The sequence below is a fragment of the Pongo pygmaeus genome, chromosome 15, assembly GCF_028885625.2.
Source record: "Pongo pygmaeus isolate AG05252 chromosome 15, NHGRI_mPonPyg2-v2.0_pri, whole genome shotgun sequence".
Classification (NCBI taxonomy): domain Eukaryota; kingdom Metazoa; phylum Chordata; class Mammalia; order Primates; family Hominidae; genus Pongo; species Pongo pygmaeus.
Window position 1 is genome coordinate 67,797,967 of NC_072388.2, and position 20,011 is coordinate 67,817,977.

Consider the following 20,011-nt stretch of genomic DNA (forward strand, 5'->3'; position numbering starts at 1 on the left):
GAGACAGAGACAGTGAAACAGGGAGAAATTGGCAGAGATAAATAAAAAGACAGAGAGGGATAGTGTGTGGGAGAGCGCTAACTGGGTATCAGAAAGAACCCCTGGACTTTCACCTCCCAAATGGCTGATGCTTCCAAATCCTTCAGAATAAGGGAGGGGGCTCTAGAGCCACGGTCAGCACAGACCCCTTTAGTGGGGATGTCCAACAGCTGTGGATGAGCTGGCCACTGACGCCCCAGCATACCCAAGCAGGGACAGAGATACGTGCACACCTGTCACCAAAGCCCATCAGCTGAATAGGAAGTGGTGATGCCTTCAAAAGAAAAAACTGCCAAGGGGATATTCCCCCTTGGCCACACAACTTTCCAGCAGGACAGGAAGGTTCTCTTTTTTTTTTCCTTGCAAAGCAGCTGAAGAGGTGGGCCAAGGATCCTCTTCCCCCAGGAGGTTAGCTGGGGAAGGGCTGGCCCCTGCTGTGGCTCCTCTCCTTCAGCAGATGGGCCCTTCCAGTGGGCAGAGGCCTCAGCCTCAAGCTTCAGGTGATGGGGCAGTGTGTGGGGGGTGGGGGTGGGGCGGGGCACGGTGCAGGGAAGTGGATAGGAATCTGCTCCTTTCCTCCCTCAAGATCCTTTTCGGCAGCTTGCTATCCACCCGCCCGAAACAAAGGGCCTGCCACCACCATGAGTTGCACAGCAGCTCCTGCCCCAGCAATATTAAACCTCTCCTGGCCACTGAGAAGCAAGACGCCCTTCCTGGAGGCCCAGGCAAGGCAAGAGCTACACTGAACACTGTGTTCTCCAGCGTCAAGGGGAAGTAGAGACACACAAGTCCAGCCGCTCCTTGAAGCCTCCCTTGCCAAGAGATCTGAGCACAGATAGGCGACATTCCAACCCCAACTCCAGGTCACCAACTCAGGGCGTGGGAAGGGTCTTTCCTTGGATGGCCATGCCATGCGGCCTCTTGGCACCAAGATGGACCAAGAGGGAACCTGGAGAGTATGGTCAGAGGGTCTGGGAGGGAACCTGGAGAGTATGGTCAGAAGGTCCAGGAGGGAACGTGGAGATTGTGGTCAGAGGGTCCAGGACAGGCCTCTTCAAGGTCCAGGGCAGTGTCGTCCAACCAGCTCAGACAATGAGAACCACCATGAGGCTAGAAACACAGCTCCCACTCCCGCAGCTGTCCCCACTCCACACACCTCGCTCAAGAAAAATCACTGCAGGTTCATGCTGAAGGCGGGAGTGAAACCAAAAGAAAACCCCCCAGCCAAACTTGAGCAATAAAGGAAACCAAATCCATGGGTGGGATAAGCTGCCCAGGACCCCACAGCAGGTCAAAGGACAAGGCGGGGACGAACCATCTCTTAAAATATGCGATGTTTTCAATTATGAAAATAGTGTCTCCTTTTTACAAATCCCGGAAAAACAGAAGGGAGAAACACCATGTATCATTCCATCCCTCTGACAAAGCTGCTGTCCCAGCTGTGATATTTTCCTGGTGGGCTGTGTATGTGTGCAAGTACACACACACCATGCACAAGGGTAATGAAGTTGCCCTAACAGGGAAGGTGTTTTCTCTTCACTTCCAGTTGGGGCTCTGTCTGGCTATTCTAAGAGGCCAACACTGCTCAGGTTGGACCATGGACTGTCACAACAAGGGTCCTAGTCCTGCTCTTTTCCCACCCCACCTGCCAGGGACCCAAAGCGGGTGGTCAGGTGGGCACACATACCTTCCGCAGCTTCCCATAGTCAATCAGCTCGGGCCGGTGTCGGTGAATCAAGGCACAGAAGCCGAGGCCATCCTTCCAGCTGCCCGGGGAGAGAGAAGAAGGGGCAGGCTGGTAAATGAGGCTGAACAAACGGGCAACCAGGGCAAAGCAGGGGCCTCCTGGACACCAGAGAGATGAACACATAGAGCTTTCCGGGGCAGGAGTTAGAAGACAGGATGGGAAGGGACATTTCTTCCTGCCACAAATCCCAGGCACTAGGGTCAAGACTTTGTGGGGGGATTGGCAAGTTGAGATAAACCCACCATATCCAGCCCTACCCCCAACCAAGGCCTATGGCCCTAGTCTGCTGTTCCAGAGCCCTGGGCTAGGACTTCCTGGACAATTTCCTTGGGGGCACTCCCAGTAGCAAAAGCATCAACCAAAGTTATATCAGGCAGCAGCCCCATCTAAGACACTGCAGGGAGAGAGACGGGGGGATTCAGAGGGATGGCGACATCCCCTTCCCAAGGAAAGCTACTTCTTCCCCCAACGGTCTCCACTTTGTTCTAAAGCTGAGACTGACCCAGCCAAGGGGGTCTGGGAGCTCCCAGGGGAGGCAGCCTGGTTCTGTGAGAGCCCCTCAGCCCCCAGCACTCACCTTATGTGGAAGTTCTGGATGTTGACGTTTTTGTAAGGGGCTGTCTTTCTCTGACACCACAGGAGCAGCCCTTCCTTAGCTGAAGTCTCTGTGGGGAAGGGGATGGGCAGCGAGGTCAGAGGGCTGACTTGGTGGAGGGAGGGATGCCGGTTCATAGGAAGCCCCACTGTGACCCCTTGATGCCAACCCTGCAGCTACTGAAGGAGGAGCCCTGGCCATCAAGTCTACTCCCTTGACAGAGTTTGAGAAGTTATTTGAGAAACAGAAAAAGCAAGCTGGGAAGCTTTTCAGAGCTAGTTGTGTTACACATGTAAATTTTGAGACAACAGCTTTTCAAACTTCAAGAATTATCTCCCCCTACTCTCTTTTATTCAAAGAAATGGTAATGATACAAAATAAGTCGGCAACCTCTATCAGGTTGGGGAGGAAGGTTTGATTGATCTGGGAAATCTACACATCTAGGGGTCTCCAGACAGGGGATCCCACAGCCTGAGGGGTGCACACAGCTGAGTGAGAAGAAAGCATTAGGACTTCTAGACAGATTTTGTTTTTAATCTAAACAATAAGGTTTCCTTATATTTACTGCACAGATCAATACTGCTGCCCTCTGTGTGTGAAGCAGCCATGTGTCTGTGAGGTTAGGCAGGCAACTGAGGGGGCTCACGGAGCTCCCAGCACAGAAGAAAGACTGCAAACCACACTACCCCCCTGATAGGCTTTGGCTGTGTCCCCGCCCAAATCTCATCTTGAATTGTAGCTCCCATAATTCCCACGTGTTGTGGGAGAGAGCCGGTGGGAGATGATTGAGTCGTGGGGGTGGTTGCCCCCATACTGTTCTCATGGTAGTGAATGAGTCTCATGAGATCTGATGGTTTTCTAAGGGGAAACCCCCTTCACTTGGCTCTCATTCTCTGCCTGCTGCAATGTAAGAGGTCCCTTTGCTCTCCCTGCTCTTCCACAATGACTGTGAGGCCTCCCCAGCCATGTGGAACTGTGAGTCCATTAAACCTCTTTTTATTTACAAATTACCCAGTCTCGGGTATGTCCTTACCAGCAGCATGAAAACGGACTAATATACCCCTGTGTTCATGCCTGTGAATTGGAGGTTAAGGTACTCAGTGGACTGTGTTCATGAATGATCTCATTTATTTTCAACACACAGAATGGACTTTAAAATGACATTCAAGGGTTCCTACAAAGACCATAATCACCTAAGCAAAAGCAGACAATTTAAAAATTGGAAAAGCTAATGCTTCTACTTAGCTTAAGCTCTTCGTCAACTAAATCACAAGAGTAACACAATGATGACTGCAGGGCTGACAGGAAGTCCACCCAAAAGAATCAAAACCAAGAAGGCTATTTGAGAAATGGATTTACATCCACTATCATTAACAAGAACCACACCCCAGGTGACTACTATGACCCTCTTTCCAACCACTTCAACCCTAAATACCAAGTACCCATAAACTGAACTTGGACCTCCGCATTGCTGTATCACAGAGTGTCACACCAAGATCTCCATCACAAAGCAATTGAATTGAATCCACGTTGTTTTCATTAAGAAATTCCTTTGATTAAAAATGTTTATGATGTCTATGCCATTAAAACAAATATTTTAAAAATATTATCTCCATCTCATCTTGCAAAAGTTTGTTTCAGTATATGTGTTTTATCACATGCACAGCAATACACAAATATTATTATGCAAGATAAATACAGGCATAGCAGACATAAAGCTCAAAAACTGCCCGAGTGTGGAATCAAGTGCAGAGATCACTTCTCCAGACCATGGCGGCCCTTGCAGATCTGGGAAGTGGCCACTAGAGGGTGCTAGGGGAGCAAAGTGGAGGACGGGGTTAGCGCCCCTCCTGGCACTTCCTCCCAGCCGCTATTTCCCCACCCTTTCAGATTAACAACCCAAGAACCAGGTGGGTTTTCCAATATACTTCCCCATGGCAGCCATGGGCTTTCCCAAAGTGGGGAGTTTCCCTGGGGCCAAGACACCTATGAGAATCAGAATGGCAAATAGTTCTTTTTTCTGCATTGACTGGAAGAGAGGGCTGATGCCCAATAAATGAGCAAGAAGCCCAGGACATGGCCCCTGATCAACATCCATTGCCCTGGGTGCGGGAGTTCTCCAGGCTAAGCCCAGGGAGGGAGACGAGATGGTGATGGCACAGGATGGAACAAAGCGGAAACCCACCTTCCACAGAGATGTCCTGGATGGCAAAGCGCAGGATGATGGTCCAGATCATGCCCAGGGTCATCTTCACATTCCCATCCACGATTTCTACAGAAATAGCAGCAGCACACATCAGAAAGGGCCTCGGCGGGGACAGAATTAACACTCCCTCAGCACCCACAGCACTCCATGCCCCACACTAGGAATCAAAGACTCCAGAGCTCTACTTCTAGAGGGAAACAGGATTTTTGCTTGTTTTTGACACAGGGTTTTCGCTCTGTCACCCAAGCTGGCATGCAGTGGTGCAATCATGGCTCACTGCAGCCTCCAAATCCTGGGCTCAAGCGATCCTCCTATCTCAGCTTCCTCAGTAGCTGGGACTACAGATAGGCCACCACACCTGGCTAATTTTTTCATTTTTTGTAGAGACAGGGTCTTACGATATTGCCCAGGCTGGTCTCAAACTCCTGGGTTCAAATGATCCTCCCACCTTAGCCTCCCGAAGTGCTGGAATTACAGGCATGAGCTACCATGCCTGGCCTGGATGTTTCTTAAGGTTAATGCAATATACTGTGACAGGTGCTGGAAGAGAAGTCTATTTGGGGCACAAAAAAAGGGTGTAATCAATCCTAGTTGGAGACAGTGGGTACGTCAGGGAAAGCCACAGAGAAGGGGGCATTTGAAATCCTGATCTGTGTTCCCAGCCTGATGAAGAAGAGGGGAGGATTTCTAAGCAATCACAAATGTTCTGGCAATTCTGTGAGCGGGGGCTCTCTGGGCAATCACAGCTCTCAAAACAGCCACCCACACGTGGAAAAACAGTGGAATCAAGAAAAAGTCACAAACTTAAAGTTTTGTAAATTGCCATCTTGAACTATCCACTGACAACCTCACAATGCCGTTAGTTTGGGTATTAAAACAGATGTTTTTTAAAAAAATCAAACAATAGCTTCAAGATCACAGCTAAGAGATAACCCAATATATTTAGTCTAAGCAGCACCTTTTAGAGTTTTAGAATCTACAAGTTCTATGAAGTAGATTTTCTCTTTTTTTCTATACCAGGCCTAATGGCAGGGAATACAACATAAATAAGCCCTATTTTAAGGAGCCCAATACATGGAGCAATTTATGGTCTTGTGGTTGAACAAGTGATACTCAAATGTAGATTCCACACCCCCTCATCACCTGCTTCCAGACCAGGAGATAGTAATCCGGCCCATGGTAAGACACACTCAGTTAAGAGTAAGGTACCCAAAGAATATCTTATTTTTTTCCTACCTGCAACATTAATTTTAGGGGAGACCCAATAGAACCATGAGAAGGATCAATTTCTAGGGAGTCCTGACCCTACTAGGACTTGCATCCCACAAACCCCTGAAACAAGAGTGGATTTCCATTAAGGACGGTATACTCTAACATCTTAGCCCTTTTCCCAAAAGTGAGGGCAAAACTGTATGCTGCTCCATGACCAGCAGGGTATAGTCCGTGGAGCGGTGCTTGGCCACAGCCACCTCCCAGGGCAGCGGGTAACCTGCTGAGTCTGCATGGGATGCTGAGCAAAGGAAGAAGTGTCCACTTTGGACATGGAATAGGATGTAACCCTTCTTGCAAACAGGGAAGTAAAAATGCCCCTCCCAGAGCCCCAGACACCAGGCGGGGCACAGTCCCACATCCAAATGCTTGGGTTGGAGAGAAACAGAGAGCTGTAGCAGCATGCAACCCCTTTTGCTACCAAGCAACACAGCCAGCCAGCATTTTGCAGTCCACATTGTGGGGAGGTAGTACTACTCATTACGAATCAACTCATAGACCTGGCACAGTGGCTCAAGCCTGTACTCCCAACACTTTGGGAGGCCAAGACAGGTGGATTGCTTGAACCCAGGCATTCAAGACCAGCCTGGGCAACATGACAAAACCCCACCTCTACAAAAATACAAAAATTAAACAGGCATAGTAGTGCCTGTAGTCCCAGCTACTCAGGCTTAAGTGGGAGGATTGCTTGAGCCAAGGCAGAGGCTGCAGTGAGCTGTGACTCCATCCTGGGCAACAAAGCGAGACCCTCTCTAAAAAAATGAATAAATAAAATAAAAAAGTAAAGGAATCGGCTCATAAAGCTTTGATATTTTTAAAAATGCACTTTCATTTGTTATTTCCAATGGTTTAAAGAGTTCATCTAAATTGAAAAGACAAAAATACTAAACTCTCAATAAATAGGCAAAAGACAAAAAAACATAAAACATGAAATACAAATAACCAATTCACAAGAATGTTCAATCTCACTTGTAATCAAAGAAATAAGATCATCTTCCCAGCTATTAAATTAGCAAAGTTAAAAAACAAAGTTAAAAAACAAAGTTAGTCTGGGCGAAGTAGCTCATGCCTTTAATCCCAGCACTTTGGGAGGCCAAGGCGGGAGGATCGCTTAAGCCCAGGAGTTCAAGACCAGCCTGGGCAACATAGGAGACCTTGTCTCTACAAAAAAATGAAAAAATTAGCCAGGTGCAGTGGTGCACACTTGTAGTCCTAGCTTCTTGGGAGGCTGAGGCAGGAGGACTGGGGACTGAGCCCAGGAGCTCAAGGTTGCAGTGAGCTGTGATAGCACCGCTGCACTCCAACCTAAGCGACAAGTCAAGACCCTGTCTCTTAAAAACAAACAAAACAAAACAAAACAAAAACCCAAAGTTGAAAAACCACATGCCTTGATGTCAGCAAGGCTACCACACTAGAAGTGTAAATTGGTTTAAAAAACAATAATAATAATTTCTGGGAAATTAATTAATCTGGGAAATAATTTGGCCACAAGGAGCACGCATCTTAAAATTGCTCAGCTTTTTGGCAGTATAATTCTATCTCCAGGAATCTATCCCTAGCCAATGAACGGAAATGCAGAGTAAGGTTCCTGTATGAATGCACTTGCTGCGAGGCTATTTATCACACCCCGTACTAGAAACCTCGCAAATGTACACAGTACACAGAACGACCAAGTAAATCCCCAGACCCCATATCACCCTCTGCTAAAAACCTCCACAGCTTCCCACCTCCCTGAGAGTCAAAGCCGGTGGCCAGAGAGGCCCTCGTGGTCTGGCCGCCTGGGCCTCTGGTTCCCCCTCCTCCCCCTGCTCCTCCTTCCCCTCCTTCCCCTCCTTCCCCTCCTTCTCCTCCTTCTCCTCCTCCTCCTCCCCCTCCCCCCTGCTCCGGCCTCCCTGCAGCTCCCCTTCCCTAGATTCCCACATGGCCTGTCCCTGCCTCCTGCCAGTTTCACTCACATATCCCCTTCTCATGGACACCTCCCTTGACCACCCAGGTTCCTCCCTGCTTTGGTTTTCTCCATCTGACAGGTGTACATGTGTATTTTCTCTCTTTCCCCTCTAGAATGTAAGCCCCTTGAGGGTAAGAATACTTCCTGTTTTGCATCACTGCTTAGAGTCCAGTATGAAGCCTGGCACAGGCAAAGCCCCCATCAGCATCTGCTGAGTGAATGAATGAGTGAACAAACATTAACCACAAGTGGGGGAATGGGCAGAGCTAACACAGGCCTGCCATTGGCCCCCTGAGAACACAATGGGCCTCAGTCTCTTCCAGGGCAAGGCCCAGGCCTGGGACGAAGTATGACAAACAGACGATGAAGCCAGATGCAGTGGCTCACACCTGTAATCCCAGCACTTTGGGAGGCCAAGGTGGGAAAGATCACTTGAGGTCAGGAGTTCAAGACCAGCCTGGCCAACATGGTGAAACCCCGTCTCTACTAAAACAGAAATCAGGCAGATGTGGTGGCACGTGCCTGCAATCCCAGCTATTCGTGGGGCTGAGGCAGGAGAATCGCTTGAATCCAGGAGGCGGAGGTTGCAGTAAGCTGAGATCGTGCCACTGCACTCCAGCCTGAGCAAGAGAGCGAGACTCGTCTCAAAAAACAAAACAAAAAAGACAATGAACGCAGACATTAATGCTTACACCATGAGTGCTTAATAACTTAGAAAAATTTTTTAACATGGGAAGTGGGAAAAGCAGGTAAAAAATTTCATAAACAGTGTTTAAAATATAAGGGAAAAATTTTTTAAGCCTAGAAAAAAGCTCTGAGCGGTAATCCCATGGTTTGGCCTTCCTAGGAGTGGGGCTGCAATGCTAGCCCTCTCTTGGTCCCCCACATGCTGCCCCACTCTGTGACGGCCAAACTCCAGGGCCTCCCGCTGGCCCTGAGCTCACTGCCTGCAGATCTGCCCTCTTGAAGTCCTCCCGGAGGGACTGGGAGAGGCAGGTGGCTTCTTTTTAGGGTCTTGCCTACTTATTCCTCTTCTTCTTCCCCAGAAACTCCCCAGAGAATTTTGCTTACTGAATTCTTATTCACACCAAAGGCATAGTTTCACTCCAGAAAACAGAGGCGCCAAGCACAAGCAGAGAGAGTAGGGTGTGCTTAATTAGCAGCCCATGCACGCCCAGCCCCAGTTCCCACCTGACTCCCATCCCATCCACTCTCCTTCCCCTTCCCTGGCATGGCAGGTCCTGTATTCCGGGCCTCCGGCTTCTCAACGTTTGAAGCAGGGATGCCTCATCTCGCAGGCAGCTTTATGTCAGGGACTGCTTAGAAGGCTGGACCCAAAGGGAGGGTTCCAAGGCCACAACTGGGCTTCATGGAAAAACCTTGATGACAGATTAACAGCGTCTGCCCTTCCTGGTCTACAGTGAGCTATGAAGCTGCTCACATCCCCTGTTTACTGGGAACATGTTTCTCCCTCCTTCTCTCTCCAGGGACACCATCATCTACTCAGTATTCAGATGGCAGAATGAATGCTGCAGAAATTCCATGTGACAGAAACTAGAACCCCAGGGGCCACCACCTCCCAGACCAATGCTGTGGTATGGCACCCATTGCACCCACCATCCTAAAGATACACGCTACCTCACTGAGACCACCTCCATGCTCACAGCACCCAAACCCTCAGGCTCCACCTGCCCAAAGACCTTAAAATACAAAATCCTTTTTGAGTTCTCTCCCCTGGTTAACTACATTCCAACCACTCGCCCAGGCCAATTCCATGAAGTCTAGGCATTCTAGAACCAAATACGTAGGGAAGACCTTAAGGATCTGCTCTAACCTCCCCCTTATGTGTGGAAGCTCCTTGTCTCCAGCCCCCATGTGCACACCTTCAGGGACAGGGAACTCATAACCCTCCCAGAGCCCCGGCTCCATTTCCCAAGGCTCCCAGAGTCCACCTACCTACAGGGTACCTATTCTGGGCCTGGTTCTGCCCTTCAGAGTCAGCCAGAGGTCTTAGTCCTTGCACTGCATGATAATCCTTCAAAGACTTTGGTGGGGGGTGAGGGGTGTCCCTGCTGGGCCTGGTCTCCACAGTCACTGCCTTCAGCAGCCCAGGATGGACAACCTGCAACGTTCCCCCGCCCCGCTTCCAGGAGAGCTCATTCCATGCGATCTGCCCATCGCCTTTTATTTTATAATCTACATCAATAAACTCCATTTCACTTTTAAAAGCCCACAAAACGCCATTTGCTGCCTCATCTAGTTTCTTGGCTCAGCAGAGCAGCCATTGTGGCATAATCTTGGTGCTCAGCCTGATGGGAGTGGATGATTTCAGTCCTGGAAGCCGCAGCTGAAAACACTGGCTCCTCAGGGCAGGGAGAAGGTAAAGAATGTCTCACTTTAAAGGAGCTTTTTGTCGGGGCGTGGTGGCTCACACCTGTAATCCCAGCACTTCGGGAGGCTGAGGCTGGCAGATCATTTGAAGTCAGGAGTTCAAGACCAGCCTGGCCAACATAGTGAAACCCCATCTGTACTAAAAATACAAAAATTAGCCAGGCGTGGTGGCGCGAACCTGTAATCCCAGCTACTTGGAAGGCTGAAGCAGCAGAATCACTTGAGCCTGGGAGGCGGAGGTTGCAGTGAGCCCAGATGGTGCCATTGCACTCTAGTCTGGGCGACAGAGTGAGACCCTGTCTCAAAAAATAAAAAATAAAGGAGCCTTTTCAAAATCTTTAGAGAAGCTAGGCCTGTGTCAAAGGAAATGGGAAAACTGAGGCTGCCAGGTGAATGACCTTCCCAGCACAGCAGCGGCAGTGAGATGAGAGTTCATGCCAGTGTTCCTCTCACTCCTCACCCCTGAGGCCAGCATGGCAGGGGCAGGCTTGATCTGCCATCTCAGTACAGATGACAATTCGATGTGAAAGTTCTGGCCAGGTGCGGTGGCTCACGCCTGTAATCCCAGCACTTTGGGAAGCTGAGGCGGGTGGATCACGAGGTCAGGAGATCGAGACCATCCTGGTTAACACGGTGAAACCCCGTCTCTACTAAAAATATAAAAAAAAAATTAGCTGGGCATGGTGGCAGGCGCCTGTAGTCCCAGCTACTCGGGAGGCTGAGGCAGGAGAATGGCGTCAACCTGGGAGGTGGAGCTTGCAGTAAGCCAAGATCACCCCACTGCACTCCAGCCTGGGCGACAGAATGAGACTCTGTCTCAAAAAAAAAAAAAAAAAGAAGTTTCAGATCTTAGGCCAGGCGCGGTGGCTCATGCCTGTAATCTCAACACTTTGGAAGGCTGAGGTGGGTCAGGAGATTGAGACCATCCTGGCTAGCACAGTGAAATCCCACCTCTACTAAAAAAAAAAAAAAAAAAAAAAGAAAGTTCTGTCCTGGGCCCCGACCGGGGAGGCAGCGCTGCCGACGTGACAGGAAGAGGGAGGCCTCAGCTCTGGAGCCTAACCCTGGGTTTAACCCTGGATCTGCCACATAGAAGCAGTCTGGCTCAGAGCCTGGGCTCAACTGATGACACTCTTCCACTCTAGCAACTTTTCTGAGCCTCAGTTTCCTTAACTGTAAAATGTGGCTGGTGATACCCATCCTACAAGCCCATCGTGAGGGTAGCAGGAGATGGCCCATGTAAAACATCCTGTCTAGCAACACAGAGCTGGTACTCGGTGAGTGCTGTTCTCTTCCGCCTTCCCCTTCCCTGCCCTCCTCCCCTTTGGTAGAGGCTTTAAAGAAAAAACAAGTTATTTTTTTAAATTTAGTTGCCAAATTTTTCTTTTCAAAAAATCTGGATTTCTGGCTTCTTTTGAAAAACTGGAAGATCTAGCAGCACTGGATCCACACAGCAGCAACTTCTTACATCCACAAGGTGCCCATCCCGCTTAGGACATGACTCTCCAGCTTGCCACAGTCCCTACCCACCCCTGCCACTGACCCCTGAACCACTTCACAAATTCTCTACACTTCCCTGCCCGGGGGGCATCCGAGCCTGCACCAACGACCTGGGTGACTTTCTTTGGCTTCCCACGCCTGCTTAGTTATAACTTATTCCTGCCAAGTCTTGAATTGCTCCCTAATAAAACAAACTGTTCTTTTCTTATTATAAGGCAGAGAACATCTTCCTAATCACAAAGCAGAGTATACTGCTATATGTAAATCCTTTGAACATTTATTGAGCACCTACTGTGTGCATCATGCTGCTAGGAGCTGGGGCCACAGGATGTAGAAACCATGGTTTCTGCCTTTGAGAAGCTCACAGCTGGTAGGGGAGATGCTGGAATCCATAAGGCACCTCGTGTGACCACCTTGGGCTCTGGCCTGAATTCCAGCTAAGGCAGAGGTGAGCAAACTTTTTCTGTAGAGGACCTGATAAGAAATGTTTCTGGCTCTATGGTCCATATAAGCTCTGTAGCAACTACTCAACTCTGCCATTGCAGCACAAAAGCCACTGATGATACATTAACACGGGTCTGCTGTGTTCCAATATTTCCAAAAATCCAAGTCAGTTGGACTTGACCCCATGCACTGCAGTTTGCTGAGCCTGTGTTAAAGTTCTCCATTTGATATATCAACATAACATCCCTCCATTTCTAGAAGAGAGGGGACTGTAAGCTTCAACCAGAGAAGAGATCTGCTCCTATGGACTTACCAGGAGCAAGACCCCTGCCCCCTCCAAGGAAAGGCTGCTCTCTGAGGGCATTTCTCTGGTGTCACGAAGACCTGCATTTGAGTTCTGGCTTTGCCACTTACTGATGGCGGAACCTTGAGGAAGTAACGTAATCTCTTTAAGCATCTGTTTTCTTACGGCAAAATCAGGATAATTAATTCTTAGAGCTACCTCATAGGGTTGTTGTGAGGATTAAGTATATGCCACAGAGTGAGCAATCCATTCTCACAGCCGCGGTGTGTCTTGAATGAGTGAGATTCGCTCATCTTTAGGTCTCTGACATCAGGCAGCAGGTGTCCCATAAATACTTGCTAAATCCATGGTCACAGGACTGAAGGGGCCTGGGAAGAACATCTTCTGCCCACTCTAAACAACCTACTCTCAATTTTTCAGAGCCACTACCATGCACACAAGAAATGACACTGCCTTCTTTTCATCATTAAGGACATGCTAATAGCTTTTTTGGTAAGTGTTTCTAAGTAAAAGTTAAAGAGTTAGGAAGCTACACTGCAGGGAAATGCTATTAAAAATGTTCCTAGAGGCTTCTGGACTTCAGTCTTCCCAGGGCCCTGGGGAGTCTTGGGGCAGCCTCCAGCCTCCACCGGCCTGTGTCTGCACACCCTTTCCAGCCCACACACAAATCCTCTGCTCCAGGCAACACCGTGCAGTCAGGCCTCTGGATGGGGGAGGTGGCATGCCACACACACAGGACTCCACAGAGCAAGGACGTGGCAAAGCGGGTGCAGGCATGGGAACAGGGGTCTAAGTCCTTGGTTTTGGGCAGGGCTGAGACTAGAAGAAAAGTGCTGTTGCAATACAAAGCATCCACAGGCGACCAGATGGAGGTGTTGGGGACCCACTGCCCAATGCCCCCAGGTGATGCATGGGCCCAGGAGGCAGCACAAAAATGGCCAAGAGAACCAGGGGGACGAAGAAAATCAGACTCCTTGGGGCCACCAGAGGTAGGCCTTACTCACCTTCGGCTCCGATGGACACCAGTTTGACGCCTTTGCTAGCTATGAAATCCAGGGCCTTGTTGACGTTGGAGATCTTGTGCACTCTCATCTTGCCTCGCTCTGGCTTAGCCAAGCGTTCACCTGTTTGGATCAAGAGGGAGGAAGAGGAAGGTGAGACGCTATGAGCCAGGGGCCAGAGCTACTACCACTACACCCTCATCCAAAGCACAGCTTAGCTAGGCAGAAGCGTGTGCATGTGTGCACGTGTGTGTGTGCTCACACGCCGCTCAGGGGCTGGAGAATGTCACCCTGGCAGGGAATGAGAGGGAGAATCTACCCTGCCTCTCCTTTCTTCCGCTTCTCAGGTGGAAACCTGCTTGCATCCACTCAACATTTATTTATCGAGCCCCTACTGCATGCCAGGGATTTGGCTGGGTGCTAGGAATAGGGGGGTGAACAAAACAGTTTCTTGCCTTTATGTAATTACAGTCCAGTAGGAGAGACAGACCTTAAATAGAGAAACACAAATAAATATATACAATGAACAAATACAAAGAAAGATCCATGCTCTTCAAAAGAGGAGGAGGAAGAGGAAGGAGGAACTGAGGAGTGGTCAGGAAAGGTCTGAGTCTTTGCAGCCAGGCAAACAAAGCAAGGAATGACGATCAAGGCAGAAGGAACAGTACATGCAAAGGCCCTGAACTCCTTCTAGCCTTCCCTTTGCCCTGGGAGGAGGGTATAGGTCACTCAAGTATTATGGACTTCCCTGGCGTTTAAATGGAGTTGTCTATAGCAGCCCATTCCCATTTGAGAACCACAGGTCTTGTCCTATTATGCTGCCTCCTATGGGCACACCCAGGGCTCAGCTCCAGGTCAACCCTCCACCCCCACCTCCAGATTCCACACAGTAGCTTCTGCTGCTCAGGTTTCAAGGTCAGAACCTTTGAGAAAATAAAGGTAGAGGATCTGGCTCTCCAAATACCCCATTAACAGCACTTTTATTCCAGAACAAAGAACATCCAGGGGCCTCCTGAAATGATCTGAGAATTTTCTAAGTGCAGCATATAGCCATACCTAGGGAAGGGGTATATAGCTTTCAGGGTCTCTAAGGGGCCAAGGACCCCAAAAGGCTGAGAACCACCATCGCAGAGCCTGGAACTCAGGCCCCTTGTGCCTGCCCTGATCTCCCGACCAGCCCCACTGTCTCCCCAGCAGGTCGACAGTCTGGCTGCGAGGGCTCCAGGGACCAGCCACAGGGATTCTGGGCCAGGCCCACCCTGTCAGAGCAGCACCTCTCCAGGTGGCCTCCCAGCAGCCTGCTAGCTTCTGGAAGACAGCAGACTTCCTCCCACAGATGGGATCTGGCTGTCAGCTCCCAGGGAAGCACAGCTGTTTTTTAAATTAAATCAAGACTTTCCACTTGGGGCCCTCCCAAGGCTCTGGCTGCAGCCCAGCAAGGTACCCCAGTATTTCCTGTCCGGGGGGAGATGGCACAGAGGCTCCCTCCCCACAGGATGGATGCAGGCAGCACCACATCCCTCCCTGGAAGGCTGCTCCTGCTACGGCCCCAGCCCTTGGGGCCTGTCCAGCTAAGCGGAGCGCCCCAGCCATTTAGCAGCTGTGCACACTGGCTGGAAGGGGGCTTCTGCAAAGGACAGTGGAGGAGGCAAGGGCTAAACACGGGAGAATGGAAAAAGCTTCCCAGGCCTGGGCCAGTGGTTCTCAAACGTCAGTCAGCACAAAATCACCTGGAGAACTTGCTAATCTGTGGCTGTCCAGCCCCTTTCCCCCTCTCACTAAGTTTGTGATTAGGAGGGCTGGGGTAAGGTTTGGAAATCTGCATTTTGACAGGCAATCCTGCCGATTCTGGCGTGGGTAGTCCAAGGACCACACTCTGAGAACCTCTGTAGGCAGCATACCCCTCCTTCTCCTCATCCTGGGGCACCCTACCCATCTCCAACGATGATCAGGAGAAAAAGGTATCCCAGCATTTCCTGTCCAGGGGAGAACAGATCATTTCACAGAACAGATCTTCCCCAACCCTGGGAAAGAGACACATGCTTCACAGAAGTGCACAGGTCCCCTAGGCACAGGTCAGACCTATGCAGCAGGAACACACTGGGTATCATGTGGACAAGCCCGGCTCTGGGCACTCAGTCGTTCTAATGTTCCCGGAGCACCACCTACATGTCTGGTGCTGTTCTAAGCACCTGAGACACAGAGAGAAGATGGCCTGCCCCAAGGAGCTCAGTGTGGAGCAGAGAAGAAAACAAGCGAACCGAAAATGACTACACTCTGTGATAAAAGACACAGCAGAGGAATTAATGGGGTATTATAGGTGCTGGGGAGCTGGGTAGGTAGGGGGGTGGTGTGGGCAGGGCACAGTCCACTCAGATTAGGGGAGAGAGGAAGGGTGAAGCCTTCTTGAAGGACACCCTCAAGCTGCATTTTGAAGAATGATAAATAGTAAGGCCAGGTTTGTTTAAAACTGGGGAAGGGTAGTGGAGGAGGTAGGAAGCAGGGACATTCTAAAAGGCAGTTAGAGGCCAGGCACGGTGGCTCACACCTGCAATCCCAGCACTTTGGGAGGCTGAGGGGGAGGATCACCCGAGGTCAGGAGTTCAATACCAGCCTGGCCAACATGGTGGAACCCCATCTCAAAGAAAAAAAGAAAATAAATAAATAAATAAAGGCAGAGGAAAACAGCATGGTGGCTCCTCAAAAAATTAAACAGAGAATTCCCATGTGACCTAGCAGATCCACTTTGGGGAATATACAAAAAAAGAACTGAAAGAGGGATTTAAAAAATATTTTGTACACCTATGTCCCAGCATTATTCACAATACCCAAAAGGTAGAAACAACCCAAGTGTCCACCGACAGGTGAATGAACAAAATGTGGGGAGCCATTTTATAGCTGTAGGTCATATATACAATGGAATACGATTCAGCCATAAAAAGGAAAGGGATGGCGGCACATGCTCCAACATGGACAAACCGTGAAGACGTTATAGTAAGTGAAATAAACCAGTGTCACAAAAGGAGAAATACTGTATGATTCCACTCGTACAAGGTATACCTAGAGTAGTCAAATCAGAGACAAAAAGTAGAATGGTGGTTGCCAGGGGAGGGCCGGGGGAAGCAGGGAGCTAGTGTTTAACAGCTGTAGGGTGTCAGTTTGAGATGATGAAGAGCCCTGAAGGTGGACGGTGGTGATGGCTGCACAACAGTCGTGCATGCACTTAATACCACTGAACTGCACCCTTTAAAATGGCTAAAATGATACATTTTTTGTTATATATTATTTTACCACACACACAGGTTTTATCTGAAAGTAGAAAAAACTACTTTTAAAAAAAAAAGGGCAGTTAGAGCTTGTGCAAAGGCACAGGAAACAGAAAGTGCATGTCATCTGGGGAGAGCTGAAGGTTCCCCCTGCCCCCACCCCCCAACCGGCAGAGGATCGAAGGTCTGATACCTTTTTGGGAATAGCTAGTTGAAAACAAAGCAGGTGCCAGCTCATTCAGGATTCCATAAGCTATGCTAAGGAATGTGGCCTGCAGGCTCAAAGCCCTGGAGAGGCACCACGGGCTGAGGGCTGTGAGAGGGAACAGTGTGACCATATTTGGACTGACTGTCGGACGAGCCCTCTGGCTACAGCGACAGCGGTGGACTGCCAGGAGGACCTGGGGTAAAGGCCTTTGTGGGATCATCTAGGTGAGAGTTGACACAGGCCACACTGACACCACAACGGTAGGGGTTAAAAGAAAGATTGAGAAAAAGGAATCAGAATGTACAGAACATCAGTAACAACTTGCAAAGAAGATCTATGATCTCAGCTTGGGTGCAGAAGAACAAGACTCTGGGAGGGAAAAGAGGTTTGCTAGGGCAGAAGTGACAAGCACAGAGTTTTGGACATGGTGAGAGGACTGTGTGGGACATTGGGGTGGAGACGCCCAGCAAGGTTCAGCATTTGAGAGGTGGCTCGAGGGAGAGGACTGGGCTGGGATTAGGTCTAAGGCTCACCGGCGTCAAGGTGAAGAGAGTAGCTAACACGGCCCAGTGTATCAACCAAGGCTAGACTCACGGGACTCCCACCCTTTAAGGGATGGTGGCAGAAAGGCATTCATAAGCAGGATGAGATGTGTGTACAGCTGTCCCTCCAGACATCTGGAAAAACCAGGGGCTGGGGAATGACCTGGGTCACCTGGATACAGGTAGATAAGTAGTAATGGAGCCAAGATTTGGAGACAGTCACCCATGGTTAACATTCTTGGCCACAGAATCCTGGCACTGGGGAGGAGAAGGAACCTCAGTTCCTTCAAACCCTCCCTTTTTTTTTTTTTTTTAACAAACAAGGACGCTGAAACAGATGTCCAAGGCACCTGGATGGCTGGCAGCAGAACCAGAACTCAGACCCACGCTCCTAGGATGAATTCATACATGTCATCCCCAACTTGTTTCAAGAGACCAAAACCAGCTGCACTCATGGGCCGAGCAGATGCCAAGGTGTCAGGCAGCACCAATAGACAGTATCTCGTCCTGGGCCAGGGTCCGCCTCACCTGAGATGACCTCCAGCAGCAGCATGAGCTTCAGGCCATCCCGGAAGTCCTCTTCGATGTTCTCGATCTGTGTCCCCGCCTTCCGGAGGTGGGAGTTACACCATGCCGTGAATGTCTGGGCAGAGAGAAGAAGGGCAAGTGGTCAGGGGACTGGTGTTGTCACCCTCATTGGACAAGCCATTTAATGGTGCCGGGGGGTGGGAGGTGGCACCACACCTACTCAGCAGAGCCTCTCAACACAGTTGACCCACCATGGTCTCATTCACTGCATCAACCAAGCACTGAGCTACCCACAAGGCAGCAGCCGAGGGACCCTACACAGAGCCTGCTACATGGGTGGGAGCAAGCAGGATAGATGAAGCAGCAAATTCCCTTAACATCCGCCTCCCAGCCCTCTCTCAAAGACATCATGCCCACCCACATTTGAAAATGCCACAATTCCATTCTTACAAGTTACCTCTTAGGTTATAAGACTTAGTTTCAATCTTCACAGTTTTAAGACAGAGTAACCCCGAAGGAACATATTAAGCCCTGTTGATACCCTAGGGTAAATTAGTATATTAAATCCTTTCTCACTTGGCAGCCAGCTAAGAGAAAGGAGTAATAAGTTTTGCTGAGAACAGAATTCAGATGCAGGGTATCAGGATAAGGGAGAAGAAGAGTAAGCACCCCAATGTGTATCTGTGTGTGCTTTGGGTGGGGATAGGGGCACCTCAAGCTGCAAAAGCATGAGGAGTTCCAGAAAGGGAATGTAAGGAGGTTAAATCAAAGACCATCAGCTTCATAGTTACTTCTCTATTAAGCAGATCATGATCAGGTGAGGCAGCAACTAAGTCATCCTGTGCCAACAGCACCAGCTGGTGGCTCAAACAGGAACAGGGTGTCTCAACAAACATGAGAAACAAAAGCATGCATCGCAGTTTTACGTGTCCATCTAAAACAGGTGTCTCTCTCCAGCTGTCTCCAGTCTGTGGCAACCAGAGAGAAGAGCTCCCTTGCTTTAGATCTAAACCATTCATTGGCAACTCCAGACTTCTCTGCACCAAATGGCACTACCAATTACACGGGGCTCACCCAACACCAGAGCCATTCAGCTCTCTTCCCACCTGCCCTGCAAAATTCAAAGGGTGGGTATGTATCATTCATATGACAGTAGGAGCCACACTAGAAACACTCTTCCTCATGGGAGAGGTCACAGCTTCATGCTCCCCACCCCCTTCCTCCTGCCTTGGGGAACTCCAAAGGTGAAGTGGCAATGAGTGGCAGGAAGAGGGAAGAACATCACACCAGCGAGTATCAGGGGAAAAGAAATAGCTGCTTAGATTTAGGAGCAAAAGTTGAAGAGCCTATGAGCAAGAAAGGGAACAGGGGGACAGAAGCTATCACTCCACAGAGGCAGGGAGAAAGGGACGGCATCATGATACCCTGTGACTTTGGGCTTAATTTTTCAATCATGTCTCACTAGTAACTTACCAATACGGAATACCTCTCTCTCCCTGCAAACATATCTCCACTCTGCAGGCCAGCCTACTCCCATGATGAAGAGAAACGGCGTATTGTGCTATCCCAGAGCTCTGGGAAGACTGGCACACAGATCAGGGGTGGATAGGGGACATACACTGATTTCCAACGTCCTCTCTATCTTGCTTAACTAACTCACTCATCTTTCAAGACTGGGTAGAGATATCACCTCCTCCAGGGAGACTTCCTGATAGCCACCTGCTCTGTCTGGGCTGGACACACACCCATAGCACCCTGCATTCACCCATTATGCCTAGCCACTTGTCAGCTCCACACCCCCAGCCTGGGAGCTCCTGGAGGTAGAAACTCAATGTTCACCTTTATATCCCAGAGACCCAGGGCACAGAGTCAGGGACACAGCAGTGAACTAAACAGCAAAAGTCCCTGCCTCTGTGCAGCAGACATTCTAGTGGACGTAAGAATTGGGCAGCCAGGTGAAGGAACAAGTGGGGAACTGGATGCAAAGCTGAGAGGGTCCTGGGAGATCCAACCGCACCTTGTG

General features: G+C 49.7%; 1 protein-coding gene across 3 annotated transcripts in view; it reads right to left on the bottom strand.

Annotated features, from left to right (window-relative positions):
* The window catches only part of ACTN1 (actinin alpha 1), a 105,144-nt gene that overhangs the window by 33,145 nt on the left and 51,988 nt on the right, over positions 1-20,011 (bottom strand). For all 3 annotated transcript variants that reach the window (XM_054447520.2, XM_054447521.2, XM_063651687.1), the window contains exons 2-6: positions 17,989-18,103; positions 13,448-13,567; positions 4,567-4,653; positions 2,364-2,451; positions 1,727-1,805 (exon numbers count right to left, since the gene is read on the bottom strand). In XM_054447520.2, coding sequence (XP_054303495.2) covers positions 1,727-1,805; positions 2,364-2,451; positions 4,567-4,653; positions 13,448-13,567; positions 17,989-18,103 — 489 coding nt within the window. The remainder of the gene's footprint in view (positions 1-1,726; positions 1,806-2,363; positions 2,452-4,566; positions 4,654-13,447; positions 13,568-17,988; positions 18,104-20,011) is intronic.